This window comes from Lagenorhynchus albirostris, chromosome 3 (assembly GCF_949774975.1).
Source record: "Lagenorhynchus albirostris chromosome 3, mLagAlb1.1, whole genome shotgun sequence".
NCBI lineage: Eukaryota > Metazoa > Chordata > Mammalia > Artiodactyla > Delphinidae > Lagenorhynchus > Lagenorhynchus albirostris.
Genome location: NC_083097.1, coordinates 158,287,149 through 158,308,761, shown reverse-complemented (window position 1 = coordinate 158,308,761; position 21,613 = coordinate 158,287,149). Strand labels below are relative to the sequence as shown.

Below are 21,613 nucleotides of genomic sequence, written 5' to 3'. Positions count from 1 at the left end.
TTGTGCTCTGGGCCCCCGTCCCCGGTCCCCCGGGCCACCCCACCGCTTGAAGAGCCCTTGTGGCTTTACGGTCCCCGTTCCTTCCTTCCGCTTCCGGGACAGGCCCCTCCCTCCCCCTGTGGGCTTCCGGAGGGGGCGGGGCCTGCGCGCGCTACGTGGTGGCGGGCGCGTCTGCCGGCGCGTGTCAGTGACGCAAGAGGTGGCAGCCAATGGGGAGCGGCGTTGGCTGGCGCTCCCGCTCCCGTCCGGCCCCACCCCCGCCCGGCGTCGGGCCGTCGGACGGGCGGGAAGGGGTGGGTGCTCGGGGAGGATGGCGGTGGCGGCGGCGGTGGGAGTGGGCGCTGGCGCCGGGGGCCCAGGAGCCGCGGGCGGTAGCGGCGGGGCGCGCGAGGGCGCGCGGGTGGCGGCGCTGTGCCTGCTGTGGTACGCGCTGAGCGCGGGCGGCAATGTAGTCAACAAGGTGATCCTGAGCGCCTTCCCGTTCCCCGTGACCGTGTCGCTGTGCCACATCCTGGCGTTGTGCGCGGGGCTCCCGCCTCTGCTCCGCGCCTGGCGCGTGCCCCCGGCGCCGCCAGTCTCGGGCCCTGGGCCCGGTCCGCATCAGTCGCCGGGCCCGCTCCTGCCACCGCGCTTCTACCCGCGCTACGTGCTGCCGCTCGCCTTCGGCAAGTACTTCGCGTCAGTGTCTGCGCACGTCAGCATCTGGAAGGTGCCCGTGTCCTACGCGCACACCGGTGGGTGCCAAACCTGGCCTAGGGGAAGGCGGCCGGGGCACGCCGCCTGGGGCTTCGGCTCTTGGGTAGGAGCGCGCCGGCCGGGGTGCAGTCGACGGTCAGGAATGCCGGGCTGAGAAGTCAGCTAATGTCCGGAAGGCGCTGGAGGCCGCCAAAAGCTTTTAGCAAGAGAGGGACACGCACAGGGGTCTCGGGAAAGGAAGGGGCTGAGAAGAATGCTGGGAGCTGAGCAGGGCGGATCAGAACTGTTGGGTTAGGGGGAAGGCCCACAGAAATAGAAGAGCTGAAGCAGGTTGAGGGGCTGCCAAGCCTTCCCGCCCCTCCAGTGGAGTTGGGACAGAGTCCCAGGGTGGGTCTGGGACTAGAACAGCTCCCTGAACGCCCCTTGCCTCTCTTTGCAGTCAAGGCCACCATGCCCATCTGGGTGGTCCTCCTGTCCCGGATCATCATGAAGGAGAAACAGAGCACCAAGGTAACCCAGGAGGGCTCTGGGCCAGTGGGGGCCCCAAGGGCTTTCCGGCTGTTGCCCAGCTGGTGACGTGGTCCAGGTTCCTGGCCTGCAGGCTGCCTGGCTTCCTGTCAAGGAAGGAAGTCAGCTTAGAGACCTCTGGTGGCTCTTTTGCTGCTAATGTTCTGGAATCACCCTGGGGGCAGTGGTGTGTGGGGTGTGTGTTCCTGAGTTGTCTCTGTTGGGTGATCTCAGGATGCTGCCATCCATCTCAAGTTCCTTCCTGTTTTGATTACCTACCTGGGGTTGCTGGTAGGCAACTTGGATAACTTGGTCCCATCCTGACCAGACACCCCATGCCCCTCCAGTGGGGTCAGGGTTGGAACACCCTTGGAACATCCGACTCCTTGCTGGAACGGAACTCTGACAGAGTTTCACATCTTTGCAAGAGATAGCAGTCAGGTTGGGACTTCTGGGGTCAGAAGTGAAATGCTAGTCAGAGGAGTCCGATTTTGGCAAAGCCCAGCAAAGTCTTCACAATAAAAACAGCCAGGAATTGTGAATGTCTGGGAATGGAAGTGAAAACAACACGCAGAACCCAGGGCTGCATAGGGAAGATGCTCCGGGCACAATTCAGGGTCTGTTCAAGATGCCAGGCCTGGGTATTTCCTGGCTTGGAGGGAGAGAAGCTGTGGAGTCAGCCAGAGACAGCCTTCCCCTGTGTCCTTAAGTGGAAGTGGGACTCCTGTTGTCCCAGCTGGAATCCATTTCATGCTGGACAGAGCTCCTCTTTCCTATGTGGTTGGTTTCTGGCATCCTGTATTTTATGTAACTTAGAACGGCGGTGCCCTGGATCAGCTTATAGAAATGGGGCCACCTCTGGCTGATGTTTTCTTTCAGCCAGTCTTTTCCCCTGCAAGATCTGGGCGCGCTCTGCAGCCCACCCGCAGGGTGACGTCAGGTGTGACTTGTCTCCCCAGGTCAGGAGTTGCCTGAGAGGTGTGCGGCTGCATCTCTCCATATCACATTGTGTTTATCAGGTTTCCTGTTGTAAGGGACATTGTACCCGGCTTGGGCGGGAAGCCAGAACCTTACACAGAGAGGAAAGACAGGGGAATGGCTTAGGCAGGAGACTAAGGATAATGATAGAGTAAGTGTGGCCCCACCCTGTTTGGATAAGCTGGGTAATCATTCCTGATCTCTGGGGAAGAAATGGGACTTCAAAAGGGAGAGCCTGAGGGCGACAGCCAGTAGTGGGGGGAGCAGGAATTCTGGAATTCAGAGGCTTCCCTCGGCCCTGTGTGTGGGCGTTGGTGGGGTGGAAGCCTCACCACCCCCTCCTAAAGTCTCCCAAGTGCTTTAAGAGTATCCTTTGTAGAAGGATGAGCCAGGAGTAAGAAGAGCTAAGTGTGGGGAATGGATCCCATTTTAGCCACCAGAGTTCCAGGGCCATTCCTTGCCCTAGGCCCTGGAAAGCTTGAGCCTTCTGGAAGGCCCCCTATCATGGCACTCGCTACTCGTTCTTTCGGCCAGCAGTTACTGGGTTGCCTGCCGTGTGCTGGGCACCAGGAGCAGTGAACAAGGAGCTGCCCTAAGCGAGTGCAGGGACGCAGACAATGTAAAGGGCGCTTATAGTGAATGGAGAGCGCTATTCCCTGGAACACACAGCAGAGGAAACTGACAGCGTCTAGGGGGAGGTGAGTCAGGGAAAGTTCTTGTGTTTGTGAACTGACACCTGAAGGGAAAGGAGGTCTCCAGCTGGAGAAGGTGTCGGGGGAGTGTCCCTACCAGGGATAACTGCATGTTGGAAGAGCCCAAAATAAGAGGGACCCGGCCAGCCTTTCAGACGATTGAAGTTTCAGACCCTGGTGTGTTGGTGGCAGCAGCTGGATAGATCCTATTGAGACCAGCCCTGGTTTGTGGCTCTTAATGGGGGTGATGGTATAGGGGGTGGGGCCACCCACAGTGATACAGCCCTGCCCTCAGGTACTCCGAGAACCATCTGCGTCCTACCCCCCTCAGCGCCCCCTAGAGCATCACTGTCGTGGCTAACACCGTTGTTAAAAGGGGTAGGCAGTGTCCTTTTGGGGAGGGAAAAGACAGCAGCTGAGGCTTTCCTCTGGTCATCTGTGTTGGGTGGCCCAGCTCAACCCTGGCCCATCAGCCCCTCCTGCCCTCCTCTCACAGGTGTACCTGTCACTCATCCCCATCATCAGCGGCGTCCTGCTGGCCACTGTCACGGAGTTGTCCTTCGACATGTGGGGGCTTGTCAGTGCCCTTGCTGCCACACTGTGCTTCTCGCTTCAGAATATTTTCTCCAAAAAGGTATTTGGGTGCCATCCAGGGTGCACCTGGTGTTGCAGGGGTGTGCGGGTGGCATCTAAAAAAAAGTGGCCAAGTAGGGATTTCTTCGGTGTTGGAACAAAACAAATCCTGTTGCCCTTCTGCTGGTTTTCTATTTGTTTGGTTTTTAAATAGCTTTTTTGTTTTTTTATTATAAAGTTCGCCTACATTCAATGTGAAAAAATGGAGAAAAGCCCAATGAAAAGAAATCAGAAAACTTATTGAGCACCCACTGTGTGCCAGGCACCACAGTAGGTGCTGGAGACAAAGAATCAAGAGAGACCTGCCCTCTGCCGCAGGGTTTCCTCTTTACTGAGGAAAGTCGCAGTGCTGTCCCCTAAGGAGAACTACTATTAATGCTAGAGTTTTTTCCTGCACAGTTTTTAGATTTGTAATATTATACATACTTTTCAAATTCTGCTTCGTTCATTTATTATTGCAACACTGCATGCTCCCATATCATTGAAAGTTATTGCTCCTAACTCCAGTAATAATCACATCTTTTCAGGTGTCACAAGTAACGCAGTCAGTTTCCCTGTTGCAGACGCAGATTATTTCCAGCTATTCACTATAAATAATATTGTAATGAACGTCTTGGTGCATAACATTTTTCTGTCTCTCAGGTTATTTCCTTTGGATAGGTTTACAGTTCTTGGGTCAGAGGGTATGAGATGTTTATGGCTCTTGATATACTTTATGCCAATTTAGACATTAACCAGTGCCACTTCAGAGTGCCTGTTTTACTGTAGCTTCACCAGCATTGAGTGTTGGTGTTTTTTGTTTTTGTTTTGTTTTGTTTTGTTTCTTTTCTCCATCCTTCATGTACGAAACATCGTGCCTGTTTTGGACATGGGCTGTGTGTCTCGTCATAGGTGCACTTTCAGGTTTGGCAGTCAAGGTCAGATGTCAGAGTTAATGTACAGTCACCATGTTTGGGGCCTGGGTAAGCGGAGCCCCTCTTGCCACTTAATAGTTTCGATCAGCCTTTAAAGAGGTTTTCTCCCTTCAGGTATTAAGAGATTCAAGGATCCACCATCTCCGGCTGCTGAACATCTTGGGCTGCCATGCCGTCTTTTTTATGATCCCCACGTGGGTCCTGGTGGACCTCTCGGCTTTCCTGGTCAGCAGCGACCTGGTGAGTTGGCCTGTGTCAAGAACATGGCCTTTTCTTAACTGGTTCCAAAGTAGGCCCTTTGTCAGGGGGTTATGCCTCTGTGTTGACTTTGGGGCATCTGAGGCCTCTGATAGGCAGCCCTTTTAGCCCTCAGCCCTTTGATGACTCACACCGCTTGCAGTTGAGCGAGAAGGCTGCCTGTGCATTTCCTTCTCTGTCATGCTAGATCCTAGCTGCTGATAGCTGCTGCATTTGTGCCAGTACATTCAAGGAAGAAAACAAGCACAAGCAAGTTTCCCATCTTGACAGTCTGGTTCAGATCTCACTTTGCCTTTTGGAAACTGTGCTTGCACTGCTCGAGTCCTTTCTTGGTGTCATCTCTGTACTTCCATTGGCACCAGATGTATCCATAGCTCTCTAGGCACAGGAAAGAGCATCTTCCCACCACCTACAGGACCAGCCTCCAGAGAATGTGCTAGAAACTAATGCAGGTGACAGTGATAAGAAGGAGGTTCTTCCAGGCCCGAGTTAGGTGGAGTCAGTGTTTATTAGGGCTTAATGAGGTCTGACTGGATTCTTGACATTGGTCTTTAATCCCTACCACCACCTATGGATGTAGTGGAGGTTATCTCTGGTTTCCAGGTGAGGCAACTGTGGCTCTGTGTTCTAACTTCCCTTCCATGTTGATTAGCTGTAATGTTTCTGTGAAGAACTTTCCATCATCAGCTGGAACTAGTTTGTTACCTGAAAGTACAGTGCACGAAAAGCAGTTTACTACTTCTCTTTCCTTCTAGTTACCAGTTTTCAAAGTAAAGAAAACCAGGGAGTGTTAACCAGGGAGTTGAGGGTTTCTTTTGGGTGAAGGAGGGTTCTTGGATTTATTTACTTTTCAGTATCATTGTGAACTTGTGTTTGTCAGTTGTATGTGTTATTTTGTTAAATATTCAGAGTATCTTGTCTGGGCTGATGGAGTCCTTCTTATTGGCTCCCTGCCCTTCTGATAGCACATATCAGCCTTGGGTAACTTTTGGCCCCACAGGACGTCCTCCCTCATCTTGTGCGCCTCCCATCCCAGACCTGCAATCAGCCACTCCTTCAGGGACCCGGGTTGCTTTTAGCAGAGAGAGATTCGTGTTTAGAGATACCATCTCAGTGCCACGTGTGCTCACTGCTGTTGGGTTGTCATTGTTTTTAAGACTTGGCAGTAAAAAACCAGGAAAGACGTATCTGGTGGTGGAGGGGAGAGCTTATCCTGATTCATTCTAAGTCCAGTTTAACATTGCAGCATTTATTACTGCTTTGATTTTGCGTGTGTGTGTCTTTCCTGGTACACTTGGTTTCTCACAACGTTTCTCATTCGCAATACACTACGGAAACTGTTCATACGTGATTCTACTGTACACACATATAACTGCTTCAGAGTGAGACTCCCTACCAGGCAACTGCAGGTAGTGTACAGAGAAACAGTAAAGATTTCTTGGCAGCTCTGTCTGTCCTTAAAACAGGTTTCGTTACAGACGTACAACTGGAATACTGTGTTCTAAGGGCACTTGAAATAATTGTTTTCACTATGTGCCTCTGTCACCAACTTCTTGTGCATTTGGGTTCCTTTACTTCCATTTGTTTTCAATTTCTAGGCAATTTTTTTTCCTCACTGAATATATCAAACCTTTATATTTCTAAACCCAAATGATATGACAGGGTTTATTCAAAGAAGTCTAACTTCAGTCCCTGTTGCCTCCCCACTGCCGACCCCTATAAGTAGCCATTTTTATGATCTTGGTTTACCCTCTCAGTGTTTCTTTTCGCAGACATAAGCAAATTTCTATATACGGTCGGCCCTCCATATCCATGGGTTTCGAGTCCCCGTATTCAACCCAGGATCAAAATTTTCATCCGAGGTTGGTTGAATCTGCAGATGTGAAACCCACAGATACGGAGGGTCGACTATAAATTGTACTACGCCATTTTATATGAGAGACTTTGAGCATCCTCAGATTGGGGGCTCCTGGAACCAACGCCCCACAGATACTGAGGGCCAAGTGTGTTCATACCTACCTCCTCCTTACACAAAAAGTAGCTTTTTAGATACTTAGGAAAGAGTGCCTTGCTCTTTTCACTCAATGACATGTCCTGAAGATCACTCCATACTGACCTGTTAGGTCTTTTTTGTTCCTTTTATTGACTGCATAGTATTGTCTATAGTTTTGGCTTCAGTTCTGTTACACTGTCCTGTTACAACTCATTGGGGTCTGTGTGTATACACACAAACAGGTATACGTAGGCTTTGCTCTGCTCTCTCTCTTTTATTTTTTTGTCTGCTCTCTTTGCTTTGCGTTTCTCTTGTATTTTGGATATTTTTCGGTTTTCTTCTAGTTTTTCTCATTGAGGCCATCTAATTTTTACCTTGATGGGGACCTTGTGCGTTTTAACAGCAGCCCTAGGAGCATGCAGTAGTCCACAGTGCTGCCGCCTGAAGGCGGGGTTCCTGTCGGGGCTCCTCCTCTCTGCCCTGTGTCTCTCAGCCAGGTGAGTTAGCTCTGTTCCAGTGTGGCGCTCCATAGTAGGAGGAAGGAGGTTCAGGTTGGAGAATATCAGCTGGGGCCTGCTATTCGCCATGTTACCAAGAAAGGCTACAGAGGGCAGTTCCCAGACACGCCCAGCCCTGATGCCAACAGTTCAGCTGAAGCCAGGCACGGATCACCAGACTTGGGAGCAGGAAGCCTAGTTTTAAAGTTTGGACACGATGTGTGAAACAGGTATTTGAAAACTGGAAAGTAAATGGGAGCAGGCAGGCTGGTAGAAAAAGCCAGATTGCAAAGTACCACTGAGCCATCTGTGAGTTTGCCTTTCTTTTGCCTCCTGTGTCTCCAGCCTGGACTCAAGGCAGCCGGAAATGCAGAAGTGGGCACTGGGGAAGAAGAGAGTCAAAAGCCCTCTATGCTGGCTTGCAGACGGGGAAAGGAGATTCCTGATGTTCAGAGAGAGTAGAGGAAATCCCCCATTTTCTCTGTTTCCTTTGTTCTCTCGCATCCCAGGCCCCCAGCAATCCCATGGTAGTGGCGGCAGCAGGTCCCACGGGCACCTGAGATGCTGAGGGGGGCAGCCTCCCTCTGCAGTCAAAGGATGGGATTAGCCCCATTGCATTTTTTTTCTCCCTTCATCCTCCCACTGCTTGGCCCCCGAAAGGAGGTGCAGTTGTGGGAAAGACACAGCAGAATGGGGTAATTAATTCCAACTTTCTGACTGGAGGACTGAAAGAGGGAGCCCTCAGAAACCATAAAGTACCAAGGAGACATGGAGAGGAGGAACCCAGAGAAAGTGACCTCATAAAACATGAAATCCTGGGCCCACTCCTGAGCTGCACACGTGGGAATCTGATCCTAGCAGCATACAAAGACAGGATAGACTACTACCCAGGACCAAGAGTGACAACTGGGTAGAGCACACTCAGGACAGAGCTGTGTACCACTGAAAAGGCTTTGAAAACAGAACTGACATTGGAACCACAACCCACAGGAGGCTGCTCAAGCTTGTAGCCCGAACCCAACTGAGTCTGCTAAAACCAAATATTGACGTTCCCCATGGGACTTAAATGAGACCTACAGTCTTATAATATTCTAACTGTCCAGGATGTAATCCAAAATTACTTGGCATATGAAGAACCAGGAAAATTTCAAGTCTTGTGGGAAAAGATAATCAACAGATGCCAACACTGGGATGACCCAGATGTTGGAATTATTGGACAAAGACTTTAAAGCAATGATATATAATCATGCTCCAAGAATGCTCTTGAAACAAATGGGAAGAACAGAAGATAGATAGAACCGAATGGAAGTTCCAGAATGGAAGGAACAGCTTAAACACTCACTGGATGGGCTAAGCAGAATGGAGGTGACAGAGGAAAGTCCATAACTTGAAGATAAATCAATAGAAATTATCCAGTTGAAACCACAGAGAGAAAAAGATGAAAAGACAAAGAAAAAATCTTTGAAAACAGCCAGAGAAAAACGATGCAGTATTTATAGAACAGCAGTTTGGATGACTGCGGGTTTCTCGTCAGAAACAATGAAAAGCAAAAGTAGAATAACATTTTTTTTAAAGTACTGACACTAAGGAACTATCAACAGATTATATCCAGCAAATATAGAATCTTCAAAATCAACAGAACTATAGAAAATCAGCAAGAATAAAGAACTGAATGCCACAGTCAACCAACTGGATGTCTCATTGACATTTCCAGAATACGCTACCCAAGAGCAGCAGAATAGTCATTCTTTCAAGTGTACATGTGGAACATTCACCAAGATCATATTCTTTGTTACAAAACAAACCTTAACAAAAGGATTGGAAACATGCAAAATATATTCTCTGATCATGATGAAATCGGAAGTAAATGACAGAAAGGTAATGAAAAAATCTCCAAACACTTGGAAATTAAACAGCACATTTCTAAATAATCCCTGGGCCAAAGAGGAAGTCTCAGGGAGAAAAAAATTTTTTTCAACTTAAGCAAAACTGACCAAAAACGAGAGAGAGAGAGAGAAGACACTACAAATATGAGGAATGAAAGAGGGAATAGCACTGCAGAACTCACAGACCTTAAAACCGTAAGAATACTACTGACAGCTCTATACACATAAATTCAACAATAGATGAAATAGACCAGTTCCTCATAAACCACAAACTATCAAAACGCACCCACTCAAGATGAAAAAGATAACCTGAGTCTCAGAGCTATTAAAGAAATTGAATTCGTAGTTTAAAACCTTCTAAAAAGAAGTCATCAGGCCCAGATGGTTTTACTGGTAATTTCTACCAAACACTTAAGGAAAAATAAACACCAGTTCTACACAATCTCCTCCAGAAAACAGAAAAGGAAAGGAACACCTTTGGTTCATAACAAAACCAAGAAAAAGACCAAAATCCCTCATGAACACGGAGGCAAAAGTTCTTAACAAAGTATTAGAACAAATCAAATGCAGTGATATATAAAAACCATGCTACACTATGAAAAAGTGGGATTTCAATCAAGAATGCAAAGCTAATTCAATACTTGAAAATCAGTCAGTGTAATCTACTATAATAGTCTAACAAAAATCATGTATTCATACCAACTGATGCAGAAAAGGCATTTGACAAAGTCCAACATCCAGTCATGAGTTTTAAAAAGTCAACAAACTAGAAATAGAAGGAAACTACCTCAACTTGATCAAGGGCATATATAGTTAACATCATAATGATGAAAGATTGAAGGCTTTTCCCCCTAAGTTCAGGAATAAGGTAAAGATGTTTACTTTCAACATGCATATTCCACATCATACTTGACATCGTAGCCAGGGCAACAAGACAAGAAAAAGAAATACAGATTTGAAAGGACAAAATAAAATTCTCTATACCCAACAAAATTTTATTCTTTAGTATTAATTCAACTATAAATCACTACTTAAATTTTAATTTTTCTCCTTGTCAAAGGTGTAAATGAAAAAAAAGTTGAGATACTAATCTATCTGTGCGTGTGTGTATACATGGAGATAGATATATACCTATATATATTAAAAATTTTTTAATATAGAAAAGCTGATTGGAAAATTTACATACATTGACTGGCAAGAGAACTGGAATAGCCAAATAAGTTTGAGAGAGAAGAATAAAGTTGGAGGAATCACACTACATAATTTGAAGGCTTAGTATAAAGGTATGGATATTGGTGGAGAGAGACATCAATCAGTGGAGCAGAATAGGCAGTTTGAACTTATACTCACAAATATGGGTAACTGATCTTTGATGCAGGTTCAAAGGCAATTCAATGGAGAGAGGATAGTTTCTTTAAAAAATGGTGTTGGAACAATTGGGCATCCATAAGCAAAAACTGAGGCTTGACTTCAACCTCACACATTATACAAAATTTAATTCATAATGTACTCTAGACTTAAATTTAAGAGCAAAAATGATAACCTTTAGAAGAAAACAGAAGAAAAATCTTCACGACTTGGGATTAGTTCTTAGACATTACACCAAAAGCAAAGTCCATAAAGAAAATAATTGGTAAATGGGGGCTTCCTCAAAATTAAAAACTTTCGCTTTCCAATACACTATTAAGTGAAAGAAAGACAAGCTACAGACTGGGAAAAAATATTTGCCAATGCGATACTGACAGAGGACTTATGTTCAGGATATATGAAGAACTCTCAAAATTCAATAGTAGGAAAACAACTTGTTTAAAAATGGGCAAAAGACTTGAACTTCACCATCGTGATTGTACAGATGGCATGTGAAATATGTTCAACATCATTAGTCATTAGGGAAAAGCAAATTAAAACCAAGATGAGGTGCTACTTCGTATCCAGTAGGATGGCTACAATGAAAAGTACTGGCAGTACCATGTTTGTCGAGGCTGGGCCACAACTGGAATTCTCATATATCGTTGGAGCAAGTGCAAAGTCATGCAGCCACTCTGGAAAACATTTGGGAGTTTCTTCTGAAGTTAAACATACACTGACCATATGTCCCAGCAGTCTCACTCCTGGGTATTTACTCTAGAAATGAAACTCACATTCACACAGAAGCCTGTACATGAATGTTTATAGCAACTCTATTCATGATCACAAAGTATTGGAAACAACCCAAATGTCACTCAACGGGTGAATGGTTAAGGTAACTTCGGTATGTTTGTACAGCAGAACATTTCTCAGCAATAACAACTGTCATCCCTTACAACAACTTGGGGGGGGGGCGGTTAGAGGCATTATGCTGAATGAAAGAAACCTGTCTGAGAAGGTTCCATGCTGTATCATTCCATTTATAGGACAGTCTCCAAAAGATGAACCTATCATGAGGAACATAGCAGTGGTTGCCTGGGTTGGGGGAGGGGGTTTGCACAAAGAAGCCCTGGGGAGTGTTATGGGGTGATGGAGCTGTTCTGAATCCTGATTGCAGTGTTGGCTACATGAGTCAATATATGTGTGAAAACACATGGAACTATCCACCGGGAGGAAGAAACACTTGACTTTATTGTTATGTCAGTTCTTTTAAAAAGCTGGATTGCCTGGGTTCCTTTCCTGCAAGATAGATATCTTTGCAAGCTGGCTGCCTTGTAAAAATAGCTTGGAAGTCCATATGGGTCACCTCAGGGAAGAACTGCTGGGAGAACAGGCCAGCCCACCCTGAAGGCGTGCTGGTGGGCTCACATGCCTTACAGAGGCTATTATCCCAACTAGGGCAACGTTCTGGGCAATTCTGAGCAGGTCGCCTACTCAGATCTCCCTCACCTTTAAGAGGACTACGTGATCGTTCCCTATCAGAGGGTGGTAGAGATAGAATCAGGCCGCTGCCCTAAGATTGCTGCAGCTCCCATCCTGGCAGGGCCACTAGACACCACTGTCCTGGGCGGACCCAGCTGCATCCTCCTCTGTCAAAGGCCGGAGCAGCCTGGGAACTGGCCTGGGATCAGCCCAGGCTCTTTGAGGAGTTCTGTGGCCCCGACGTCTGCTAGTTGTGGTTTCTTCTGGGCCCCCTTCATTAGAGTAGCTTACTTCTGGTGAGGGTCAAATGGTAACTAAAATTTTGACGATAGCATCACCTCCTGTTTGTTTGGCCTTGGGATTGTTTTAAAGCACTTTCAAAGCCATGATTGCATTTGATCCTCATAGCAGCAGCGCTGTGTGGACTTATCAGGGGTCAGTCTTTCCCATTTCATAGATGAAGGAAACAGAGAGGTCGAGCAGCTTGCCCGGGGGGGTTCCCAGCAATGGGGCAGACCCAGAGCCTCTGGCTCCCAGCCTTGGGCGGGGAGGGGAGGGTCTTCACACACCCAGAGGCTGCCTTCCCAGGACCTCCCCATTTTATACAATGCATCATGTCTGCTATGGTTTAAATGTCTGTCACCCCCCACCAAATTCATATGTTGAAGCCTAACTCTCAGTGTGATGGTGTCGGGAGGTGGGGCCTTTGGGAGCTGATTAGGTCATGAGGGTGGAGCCATCATGAATGGGATTCATGCCCTTATGAGAGACCCCAGAGAGCTCCCTCACCACTTCCGCCATGTGAGGGCCCAGTGAGAAGGTGCCACCCTGAACCAGGAAAAGGGCTCTCACCAGATGCGGAATCTACTGGCGCCTTGATCTTGAACTTCCAGCCTCCAGAACTGTGAGAAATAAACATCTGTTGTTTGTAAGCACCCTCAGCCTGTGGTATTTTGTCTTAGCAGCCCACACAGACTGAGGTGATGTCCAGAATGCAGACCTCGCTCTGCTAACCCAGAGCCCCGGCCCTCACTGGACAGGGATGAGGGAAGGCTTTGGTTTGTGTCATACTCTGCACCCCTTGGGTAGCTGATGTCCCCCCGAACCTCCGCTTCCTCAGCAGGAAAGGGTGGTGATCATTATTATTGTTGCTCCATGCAGAGTGTCGTGAAGGTCAGAGGTTGTATAGATAAAGCACCTGGTATCACATGATGACCCTACCTGGGTCTGTTCCCCAGCGAATGTGTGACCCTGATAAGCCGCTGTGTGTCACCCCCCCTGCCAGGGCAAGCGTGTGACCGCAGTGCTGTTCTCGCTCCCCCGTCTCTGTAGACCTATGTGTCCCAGTGGCCTTGGATGCTTCTGCTCCTGGCTGTCAGCGGCTTCTGTAACTTTGCCCAGAACGTCATTGCCTTCAGCATCCTCAACCTCATCAGCCCTCTGAGCTACTCGGTCGCCAACGCCACCAAGAGAATCATGGTCATCACAGTGTCCCTGATCATGCTGCGAAACCCAGTCACCAGCACCAACGTCCTGGGCATGATGACGGCCATCCTGGGAGTCTTTCTGTACAACAAGGTGAGTCTGGGGTGGGGGGAGGCTGTCCCCCGGGACTCCCAGGGAGTCTACCAAGAGTTGGCCGGGGCGGGGAATGGAAGGGGCCTCACCAGGAACTAAGAGGCCCGGGTTCCAGCTGCCAGCTTTGCCACTGACTGGTTTATGGTCTACGCTCAGCCCCCTCTGCCCGGGGCTTCCTTTTCCTGCGTAGATGACCCCAGGCTCATGCCTCAGTCCAGTGTGGCTCTCGGGTCTACTGAGGCTTTATCAGGAATTTCCCTCCCTCCTTGCGAAGATTGTTTGTTCCGATGTAAGGCTGTGGGATGGCTGACAGGTAGGGCCGGTCCAGTAACAGTTCACTGGCCATGCCCAGCCCCGCTAGGGATGACACTTGTGTTGGCCTTGAAGGCTGCTTGGCTGTGAATCTCGAGCTCCCCTCTGTCCTCTGTGCGTGTCCTGGACAAGGAGCCAGTGGTCTCACTGCTCTCTTGACCTCGCAGACCAAGTATGATGCGAATCAGCAAGCCCGGAAGCACCTCCTCCCCGTCACGACGGGGGACCTGAGCAGTAAGGAGCATCATCGGAGCGCCCTGGAGAAGCCCCACAACGGCATTCTCTTCCCCCAGCACGGGGACTATCAGTACGGCCGCAACAACATCTTGACAGATCACTTCCAGTACAGCCGGCAGAGCTACCCAAACTCGTACACTTTGAACCGTTACGACGTGTAGAGTCTAGCGACCAGGGCAGGACGTTCTGCCAATCCTCCCTCTTACCCCCCAGCAGTACCAGAAACTTCTGACAACCAGTGAATGTACAACCCAGCCAAGGGGGGATGGTGCAGAACCATCAGAAGACCCTGGGGTTCCCGGCCCCCTGGGGGCAGCAGGACGCCGTCCCTGCAGTGGGGACCACTGCTCCCGAGCTCCGGTGTTTCATGCCCTTTCTTCCTGGAGTCTGTCTTCTGAGGGCTGCGTCGCCATATGGAAATCTCGTCCGGCTTTTACCTTTCTGTGTGGACTTACTTCCCAAGTCATGTTTTTCAGAGTTCTTGTTCTGTTTTCCAGATAACAGCCAGGACCCTCTCTGGAAAGGACACAGACCTCGGAGTGGGCAAGAGGTGGTTTGCAGGGAGGGTGGCAAGGGTGGTGCTTGGTGACAGGCTAGCAGCTTTAATTCCACTGCTCAGGTAGGCGTAGGACTGGTGCAGCCATGGAGCAGAGGAGTGTAACGGTTATTGAAAACATCTCCAGCCACAAAGATGGACTCAGCTTTCTGATCAGCCCATGGCTGTTTGCAGTTCTGGCAAATGTTCCCCAGTGCAAAGCTATTGTAATTAGCATTGAATTCTTAGAGCCTAATTCTGACACAAAAGTCAGAGGTGGCGTGTGCCCGGATCCAGAGGGAAAGGTGGCCACTGTCTCCTGGGCTCCCTCTTCCGTTGGTGGAGCAGGGCATCTCTCCTCTCGGAGCAGCAAGGAGGAGGGGACACAGGGCTGTGAGAAGGATCATGAGGAAATCGTGTTCAGTGTTTCAGGCTCTATTTCTATATTTGTTTTGTTTCTTGAGCTTTCACCACTTCTGTGCTGACTTAGTAGGATGTTTGGGGGGGTGATGTTGGCTTTATGAGGATCTTGCATTTTCCTAGGGCAAATTTTGTAGCTGTCTGTGCTTTTATGCCCCCATCCCCCTTAGGGGATGCAGGATGCATGAGGATCAGCTTATGGTTGGAAAACCCTTTTGTTTTTAAGCATTTAAAAACAAGAAAAGTTGCTGGCGATGCCTGTCTCGGCACATTGCTGCGTTTAGTAGCAAGGAAGTGTTTTGAAAAGCTGGTCACTAGCTTTTCTAGTGAGCAGTCCCTGAAAGTGAGATAAATCAAGAATGTCATCTCGATAGTTCGTGTCATAGATGAGAGCTCAGTGCTCTGATTTCCATTAGCTGTTCTTGTGGTGTTTGCATTAGGATCTGAATCATGTCCCAGTGAAGCGGCAAGCACCAAGCTAGGATTTGGTTTGCCAAATCAGTCTTTGGTCAAGAAAAAGTTTGGGTTTTGGCAAAATCACTCGAGGAAAATTATGTGACCCTAGTGGGTAACCCATGTGCTGAGGTCCAGGTCGGGACACCTGGCATCACTAGAGACTGTGCCCTCGGAAAGGACCACTTGCTTGGCTCTGAGGGTCTTCGCTGATGGCAGCCTTCTTCCTTCAGCCCTGTCCCCGGCCTCTTGAACAGGCACTTGGCTTGATCAGCAGATGGGATATCGGGTCACCCTTTACCTCCTGGCATGTGAGACGGTTCTGTTTCAAGGAAGTACCGCTTGACTCCTGTTTGTTTTGGTAATTAGAATTTTGTACTTAGAGGTTACACTTTTGTCAGCTTATGAATGGGCGACTCCTGGAGAGGTCACAGGGACCCCTTGTGGCCTGTGAGTTCAGTACCACTGGCCTAAGGAGTCCCTGTTTGTCGTTGTCTTGCTTTTGAATTACTTTGGCCACAAGTTCTGAGACAATGCTGTGTAAAACAGGAAGGGGCCGTTCTGAAGGGTGTTATTTGTGAAAAGAACCTGCTGAGTGCCTTCACCAGAGGCAGTAGAGTCTGCAGTTGAACCACAATAAATGGGGATAATTTTGCACAGCATAGACATTACAGTAGTTGTCTTTATGATAGGAGCTGATTTCTTGAACGTATAATTGAACTCCAAAATGAATTATGCCTCTATGCAGGTTTAATGAAATTTCTGAGGTTGCTGAAATGTGTATATTTGTTTTCCTTTTCCAGTGCAAGATCTGCTGGTGAGGGGAAATATCTGACTGGTTTTATTACGGTTTATACATGAATAAATGGGATATTTAGTTCTGTACATAAATCTACAGTGAGTACATACACTGGAATGAGAGACAATCATATTAGACCAAATCATCAGATCAAAAGACAAAGACATACTTTTGAGACTTGAAAGTTCAAAGCTGACACTGACCTCCTGAAGGCCAGTTTTCCAGCCACTTGCTGCCCTTGCTCAACCCTCCACCCCACTCTCAAATCCACATTTGCAGCTGGGTTCCCCTCACCTCCTCATTGCCAGGGACTGTGACAGCTAGTTCACCCATCCGTGGTATGGTCTGCAAAACTAACTCAAACCCAACTCCTTCGTTTTACAGAAGGGGAAACTGAGGCTCAGAGGGCATTTTTAAATAGTGTTTGTTCACTATCTTGAGACTCAGTGTGGAATTTTTAAGCACCTTATTTTAATTCATTCGTTATTGGGAAAATCAAACCCCTGTTACAAAGGAGAGAAGCCAAATAGGTTCAAATGAAGAAGCACTTGGAATTTCTGGATTTTACTGTGTATTTGGCATACATCATGCAACAGGCCCTCTGTCATCACTGGGACATAACCAGACCTGGACACCTTAAGGTCTAACAGCCTTAAGGACATAGAACATTAAATTATTGAAGAATCTGAACATTGTGAATTCTTTTTTTCAATTGTCACCTTGTTTTCAGGACTTTTCTTGCTATAGACTGTTCTGTGGGAATGATACTGTGTATATTCGTGGCTGGCATTTACCAAAAATAAATGGTGGTCTCCAGGGAATCAAGATTGGTCCCAGTTTGTCAGTGAGGGTCCCTTTCTGAGTGACCCTGTCGTCAGTGTGCCCAGCAACAAAACGTGTAAGAGGCAGAAAGAGCAAACCAACTTGGTTCCCACATTCAGGTGTATTGCAACTTTTTTATCTTTTCTAAGCCAAAATTTAAACACGTGACTTGTGAATTCATGAGCCAGTAGGATAAAACTAGAATCACAGCTTAACAGTTAATGACATGCCTTTATTGAACAGAATAACATGGAAAATCCAAGAATGTTGTGAGAGCTGTGCTTACATCTGTATGAGGAACAACAGAGTACCTGCTACGTGTGGGCTTTTCACACACAATCCACAAAGGATTACTCTTCACCTTGTGAGGCCCAGAGGGGTTAAGTCATTTGTCCAGGATCACACTGAAGTCTGCCTCCAAGCCCATTTCCCCCCATACTACTCAGAAACCACTCCCAACAGACAATTTCCTTCAATCACAGTTGATGGGTAGGAGTTTCTCCTAAAACAAGTGCCCACATCCTTTTAATTCACAATCCTTTTGTTCAGTGATTTACTGAGCACCAAAATATATCGCTGAGATATATAAAGGTGCTTGTGAATAGTTTATCTCTGAAAGGATACACAGGAAGCCGGACACAGCAGTTGCCTCTGGAGAGGATATATGCACTTTTTTCAAAACTGCCATATTGTGCCAAGTACAGGAAACAGATACGTAAGCCTTCTACCCTCAGAGCACTCAGCTTAATTTATGGATGTGTGACTAAGGAGCACACAAGTGCTGTGTTGGAGGCGGGGCAGAAAATGCTAAAGGAAGTACAGGGTAATTATTCAAGCGGCATATGGGAATGTTTTGGCTTGCATTTTCAATTCACAGAGTATTTTATTTGCACATTTTATATTATATATGCTTGTTTAACTATCAGGACCCAAAAGGCAGGTATTAGCCCTATTTTACAGAGGGAAATGGCAACAGAGAAAGTCAGGCTTGGCCCATGGAACACGCCTGGAACCCAAGTGTCTGACTCCAAGCCCAGGGCCCTTTGCCCTGCAAAGCAGCCTCAATGAAGTGAGTGGTTTTGTTTTTCCTCACGTTTGTCATACACTCCGAAGAGGAGCTGGTGCAATCAAAGGGGATCCTTTCAATTCAGTTGCCTCGGCCACACTGCTAAAGTAAGACCCTGAAGGAGCCCTGATGTCCAGATGACCCAAGTCACTTTGCAGTTGTCTGCTGTGGTTCCAGCAGGGCCTCAAGAGGCTCTACTGGGGATGGTGTCACTGCCTTATAAGTCAGGCAGGGCCAGGTTTAAGGACAGCCTCATTGCTCAGATGCCAGAGCCCGAACCCCTCCTCAGGGATGTCTGCTCCCAGACACTGGACTCCTCCTTTCTCTCCCCAGGGCAGCTCCTTTGTGACCAGAAGTTCGTTTGGTGACACATGATCAGGCCCAAGGAATGCTCATGTCTAGGACAGGACAGGACCACCTTCTCTGTTCCCACAGGACATTCCTCCTGCCATGGCTTCAGCTAGTTGATCACATGGGATTCAGTTACTGCAGATGAGGTGACAGTCACACCAAGCTTTGCTTTACTGAGACCATAGGTCTAGATGGGCCTAGATTTCCTCAGTCAACCCCCTACTTTTTTTAGTAACAACTTTTCTGGTCTATATATTTTTATAGTCTATATATTTTTTAAGTTAGAAAAAAATTATTAAAGCCAAAAAATTATCTAGACTATACAGATGTCAAAAAGAATGGGATAAAGAACAACTTCCAAAATATATCGCTGAGATATATAAAGGTGCTTGTGAATAGTTTATTTCTGAAAAGATACACAGGAAGCTGGACACAGCAGTTGCCGCTGGAGAGGATATATGCACTTTTTTCAAAACTGGCATACTGTGCATATTATTTTGTAAACTGCTTTAAAAAAATATGCTAGAAACATTTCCCTTGTTACTAAATATCCCTTGATTCTGTCTGTGTACATGGTATTATAAGATGTGCTACAATTAACCAACCCCTACTGCTGCACATTAAATACTATTTTAATGGGATGAGTTTGCAGCGCACAATGTTGCACATGCTTCTAATCTAGGATAAATTCCTCACAGCACATTTGCAGGACCGAAGTGGGTATGCGTGTGGGTTTTAAATTCTTTCCTTTTTCCTTGTTAGGTGGGCCCCTCAGCAAGTTCATCTCACCAAGGGGGGTGCATTTTACTTGCTTACTTAAGAGTTTTGTTCCCAGGTCCTTGGAGACCATGTCGGTCTGCAGGAGCCTCTACTTCTAGCAACTCTCTCTACTGCTTTCTCCTGACCAACGAATTCTGATTTGGCCCACTGAAAGGAGCCTGGGGGAGGCCTTGTGATGCTTACATATCCAGTCTCAAATGGCATTTTAAACACTATGAGATGAATGTATGATAGCAGTAGTCATGGGTGTACAACCTTTCTGGTGGACAGTTGAGCAACGTCAGCATTAAAAGTGCAAACCCTTTGACCACAAGATCTATGTATACACTAAAACTTTTAATAGTGGTTTAAAAGTAGAACCAACTCAAGAGACTCCATGGTGTCTGGCTTCAAAAAATTATGGTAAATCCACACCACATTGTTCTATGCAGTCATTAAAAATGACCAGATTTGTAACGTGTTTTGGTTCACAGATCCCGTTAAGAATCTGATAAGTGCTGTGTATCTTCAACTCACAAAAACGAGTGCTATCTCTGAAATCTATCCGTGGTGGATCAGAAGTTAAAGCTTCTTGATACAGTTCTTTACTGGCATGGAAAAATCACACTATCCAGATTACTGAGCATTTACTAAACAGAACATTCCCCCTGCCTGGACTGTTCACATAGCTGGTTCCGGAGTGGGATCTCAGTGCAAACCTCACCGCCCAAGGGCCTTCTCAGATAACCCTATCAGTGTAGGCACCACCCTCCTACCTTATCATGGTCTTAGCACCCTCTGTTTTCCTCAATAACACCTTTGAGATGATATATTTGTTTACTGATCTATGGGTCTCTCTGCCTACCCAGACCGTGGGCTCATGAGAGCAAGAACTTAGGTCTGACTTGTTCATTGTTTCATCCACAAGCAACATCCAACCTGCCTTTTTTTTGTTGTTTTTTTGTGGTACGCGGGCCTCTCACTGTTGTGGCCTCTCCCGTTGCGGAGCACAGGCTCCGGACGCGCAGGCTCAGCGGCCATGGCTCACGGGCCCAGCCGCTCCACGGCATGTGGGATCTTCCAGGACCGGGGCACGAACACGCGTCCCCTGCATCGGCAGGCGGACTCTCAACCACTGCACCACCAGGGAAGCCCCAGCCTGCCTTTTTGTGAACCAAGAATGGTCTTTACAGGTGAACATTTGCAATCAATTGATGACAGGAAAGACTGACTTGGAATCCCCAGAAAAGCATTCCATTCTTCTCATTAGACCTAAATTATTTAAACTGTACTCAATTGCTATATTTTATATTCCACCAATAAAAGTGTTCTGGACATTTTTCTCTTTGGTTATATAAGCACTACACAATAGCCTCAATTTTGGCTCTTGGCCAGAAGAGCCTAAAATATTTGCTATCTGGCCCTTTATAGAAAACGTTTGCCAGCCTCTGGTCTAAGGCAATATCTGACGTACAGGAGACAATCCATAAGCGTCAGAAGTTACGTAGCAACAAAAAAGAAATGTATCTAAAACACAAAGATATATATTTTCATAAAATACAGAGGTATAGCCAACTAAAGTGTTAATGTTAACGGCGAGAGTCACATTACGGGGCAAGTCCACAGTCTACATTTCCCTAATGTTTGCTGCGGCTTGTTAATTTTCCCCACAATTAGCATGCGTTATCTTTACCATCATCGTTTTGGATGCAACGTAAATGCATCTTGCAGGATGGCGCCCTGCCCTCCGGACGCGCAGTGTAGAAGGCCCAGCACCCGTAGGTCCTGGACGCTCACTCCTTCCCCGCTGCTTGAATGACTGCACAGAAGCCACACGAGCCCCAAAGAGGCGCACTCAGTCTGAGGCCGGCGGGGGTGCGGGTGGGGTCCGCTCGCCCTGAAGTCTTCCTTATCAAAACGTTTGATCGAGGGAAAGAAATCGAGCGGGAGGCTCTTTTGAACCTCAATAAGCTCAATTACATCCCCGCCAAGCCCATAGCCTCCCGGTTCTGCTTCTGCCTCCGGGCGGCCCCGGGAGCATGTGACAGGCGTCGCGGCCCAGGAGCCGCCCAGACGCACGTCACCTCGTATTTTCCTTACCGCCGCCCCGCGAGGAGGAAACAGGCCTTGACCGGGGCAGGAACACCCCAGGCTCCCTAGTCCCGCGGAGAACGAGGCCGGTCAAGCCTTCGGGTTGCAACGCTGAGCTGAGAAAACGCCCCGGCCGCGGCTAACAGCCGTCCGCTCAGTTCTAGCAGCTCCTGGGCGTCGCACGACAACAGCCCACTCCGCACATGCGCGAGAAAGCCCTTGCGCGTACACTTCGCGAGCCCCTCCTGCGCGCCCGGCCTCGCGCGGCTTCTTCCCTCCCGCCTTGTGCCCTCACTTCCGGGGTTTC

General features: G+C 47.8%; 1 protein-coding gene and 1 long non-coding RNA gene across 3 annotated transcripts; one reads left to right on the top strand and one right to left on the bottom strand.

Moving 5' to 3' along the window:
- The first annotated feature begins 310 nt into the window (after positions 1–310).
- SLC35E1 (solute carrier family 35 member E1) lies at positions 311–14,976 on the top strand. The gene is made up of 6 exons (XM_060144652.1): positions 311–734; positions 1,136–1,206; positions 3,370–3,507; positions 4,535–4,660; positions 13,216–13,461; positions 13,941–14,976. The coding sequence occupies exons 1-6, from the start codon at positions 311–313 to the stop codon at positions 14,169–14,171; spliced, it is 1,236 nt and encodes a 411-aa protein (XP_060000635.1). The 3' UTR covers positions 14,172–14,976.
- Positions 14,977–17,250: 2,274 nt separating this feature from the next.
- On the bottom strand, positions 17,251–21,580 carry LOC132517432 (uncharacterized). Of its 2 annotated transcripts, none has more exons than XR_009539739.1 (2): positions 21,300–21,580; positions 17,251–21,168 (listed from the first exon to the last, which is right to left on the bottom strand). It is a non-coding gene; the product is annotated as an uncharacterized LOC132517432 (long non-coding RNA). The 2 variants fall into 2 exon arrangements; XR_009539740.1 differs by having other exon boundaries at positions 17,251–21,119.
- Positions 21,581–21,613: the final 33 nt, after the last annotated feature.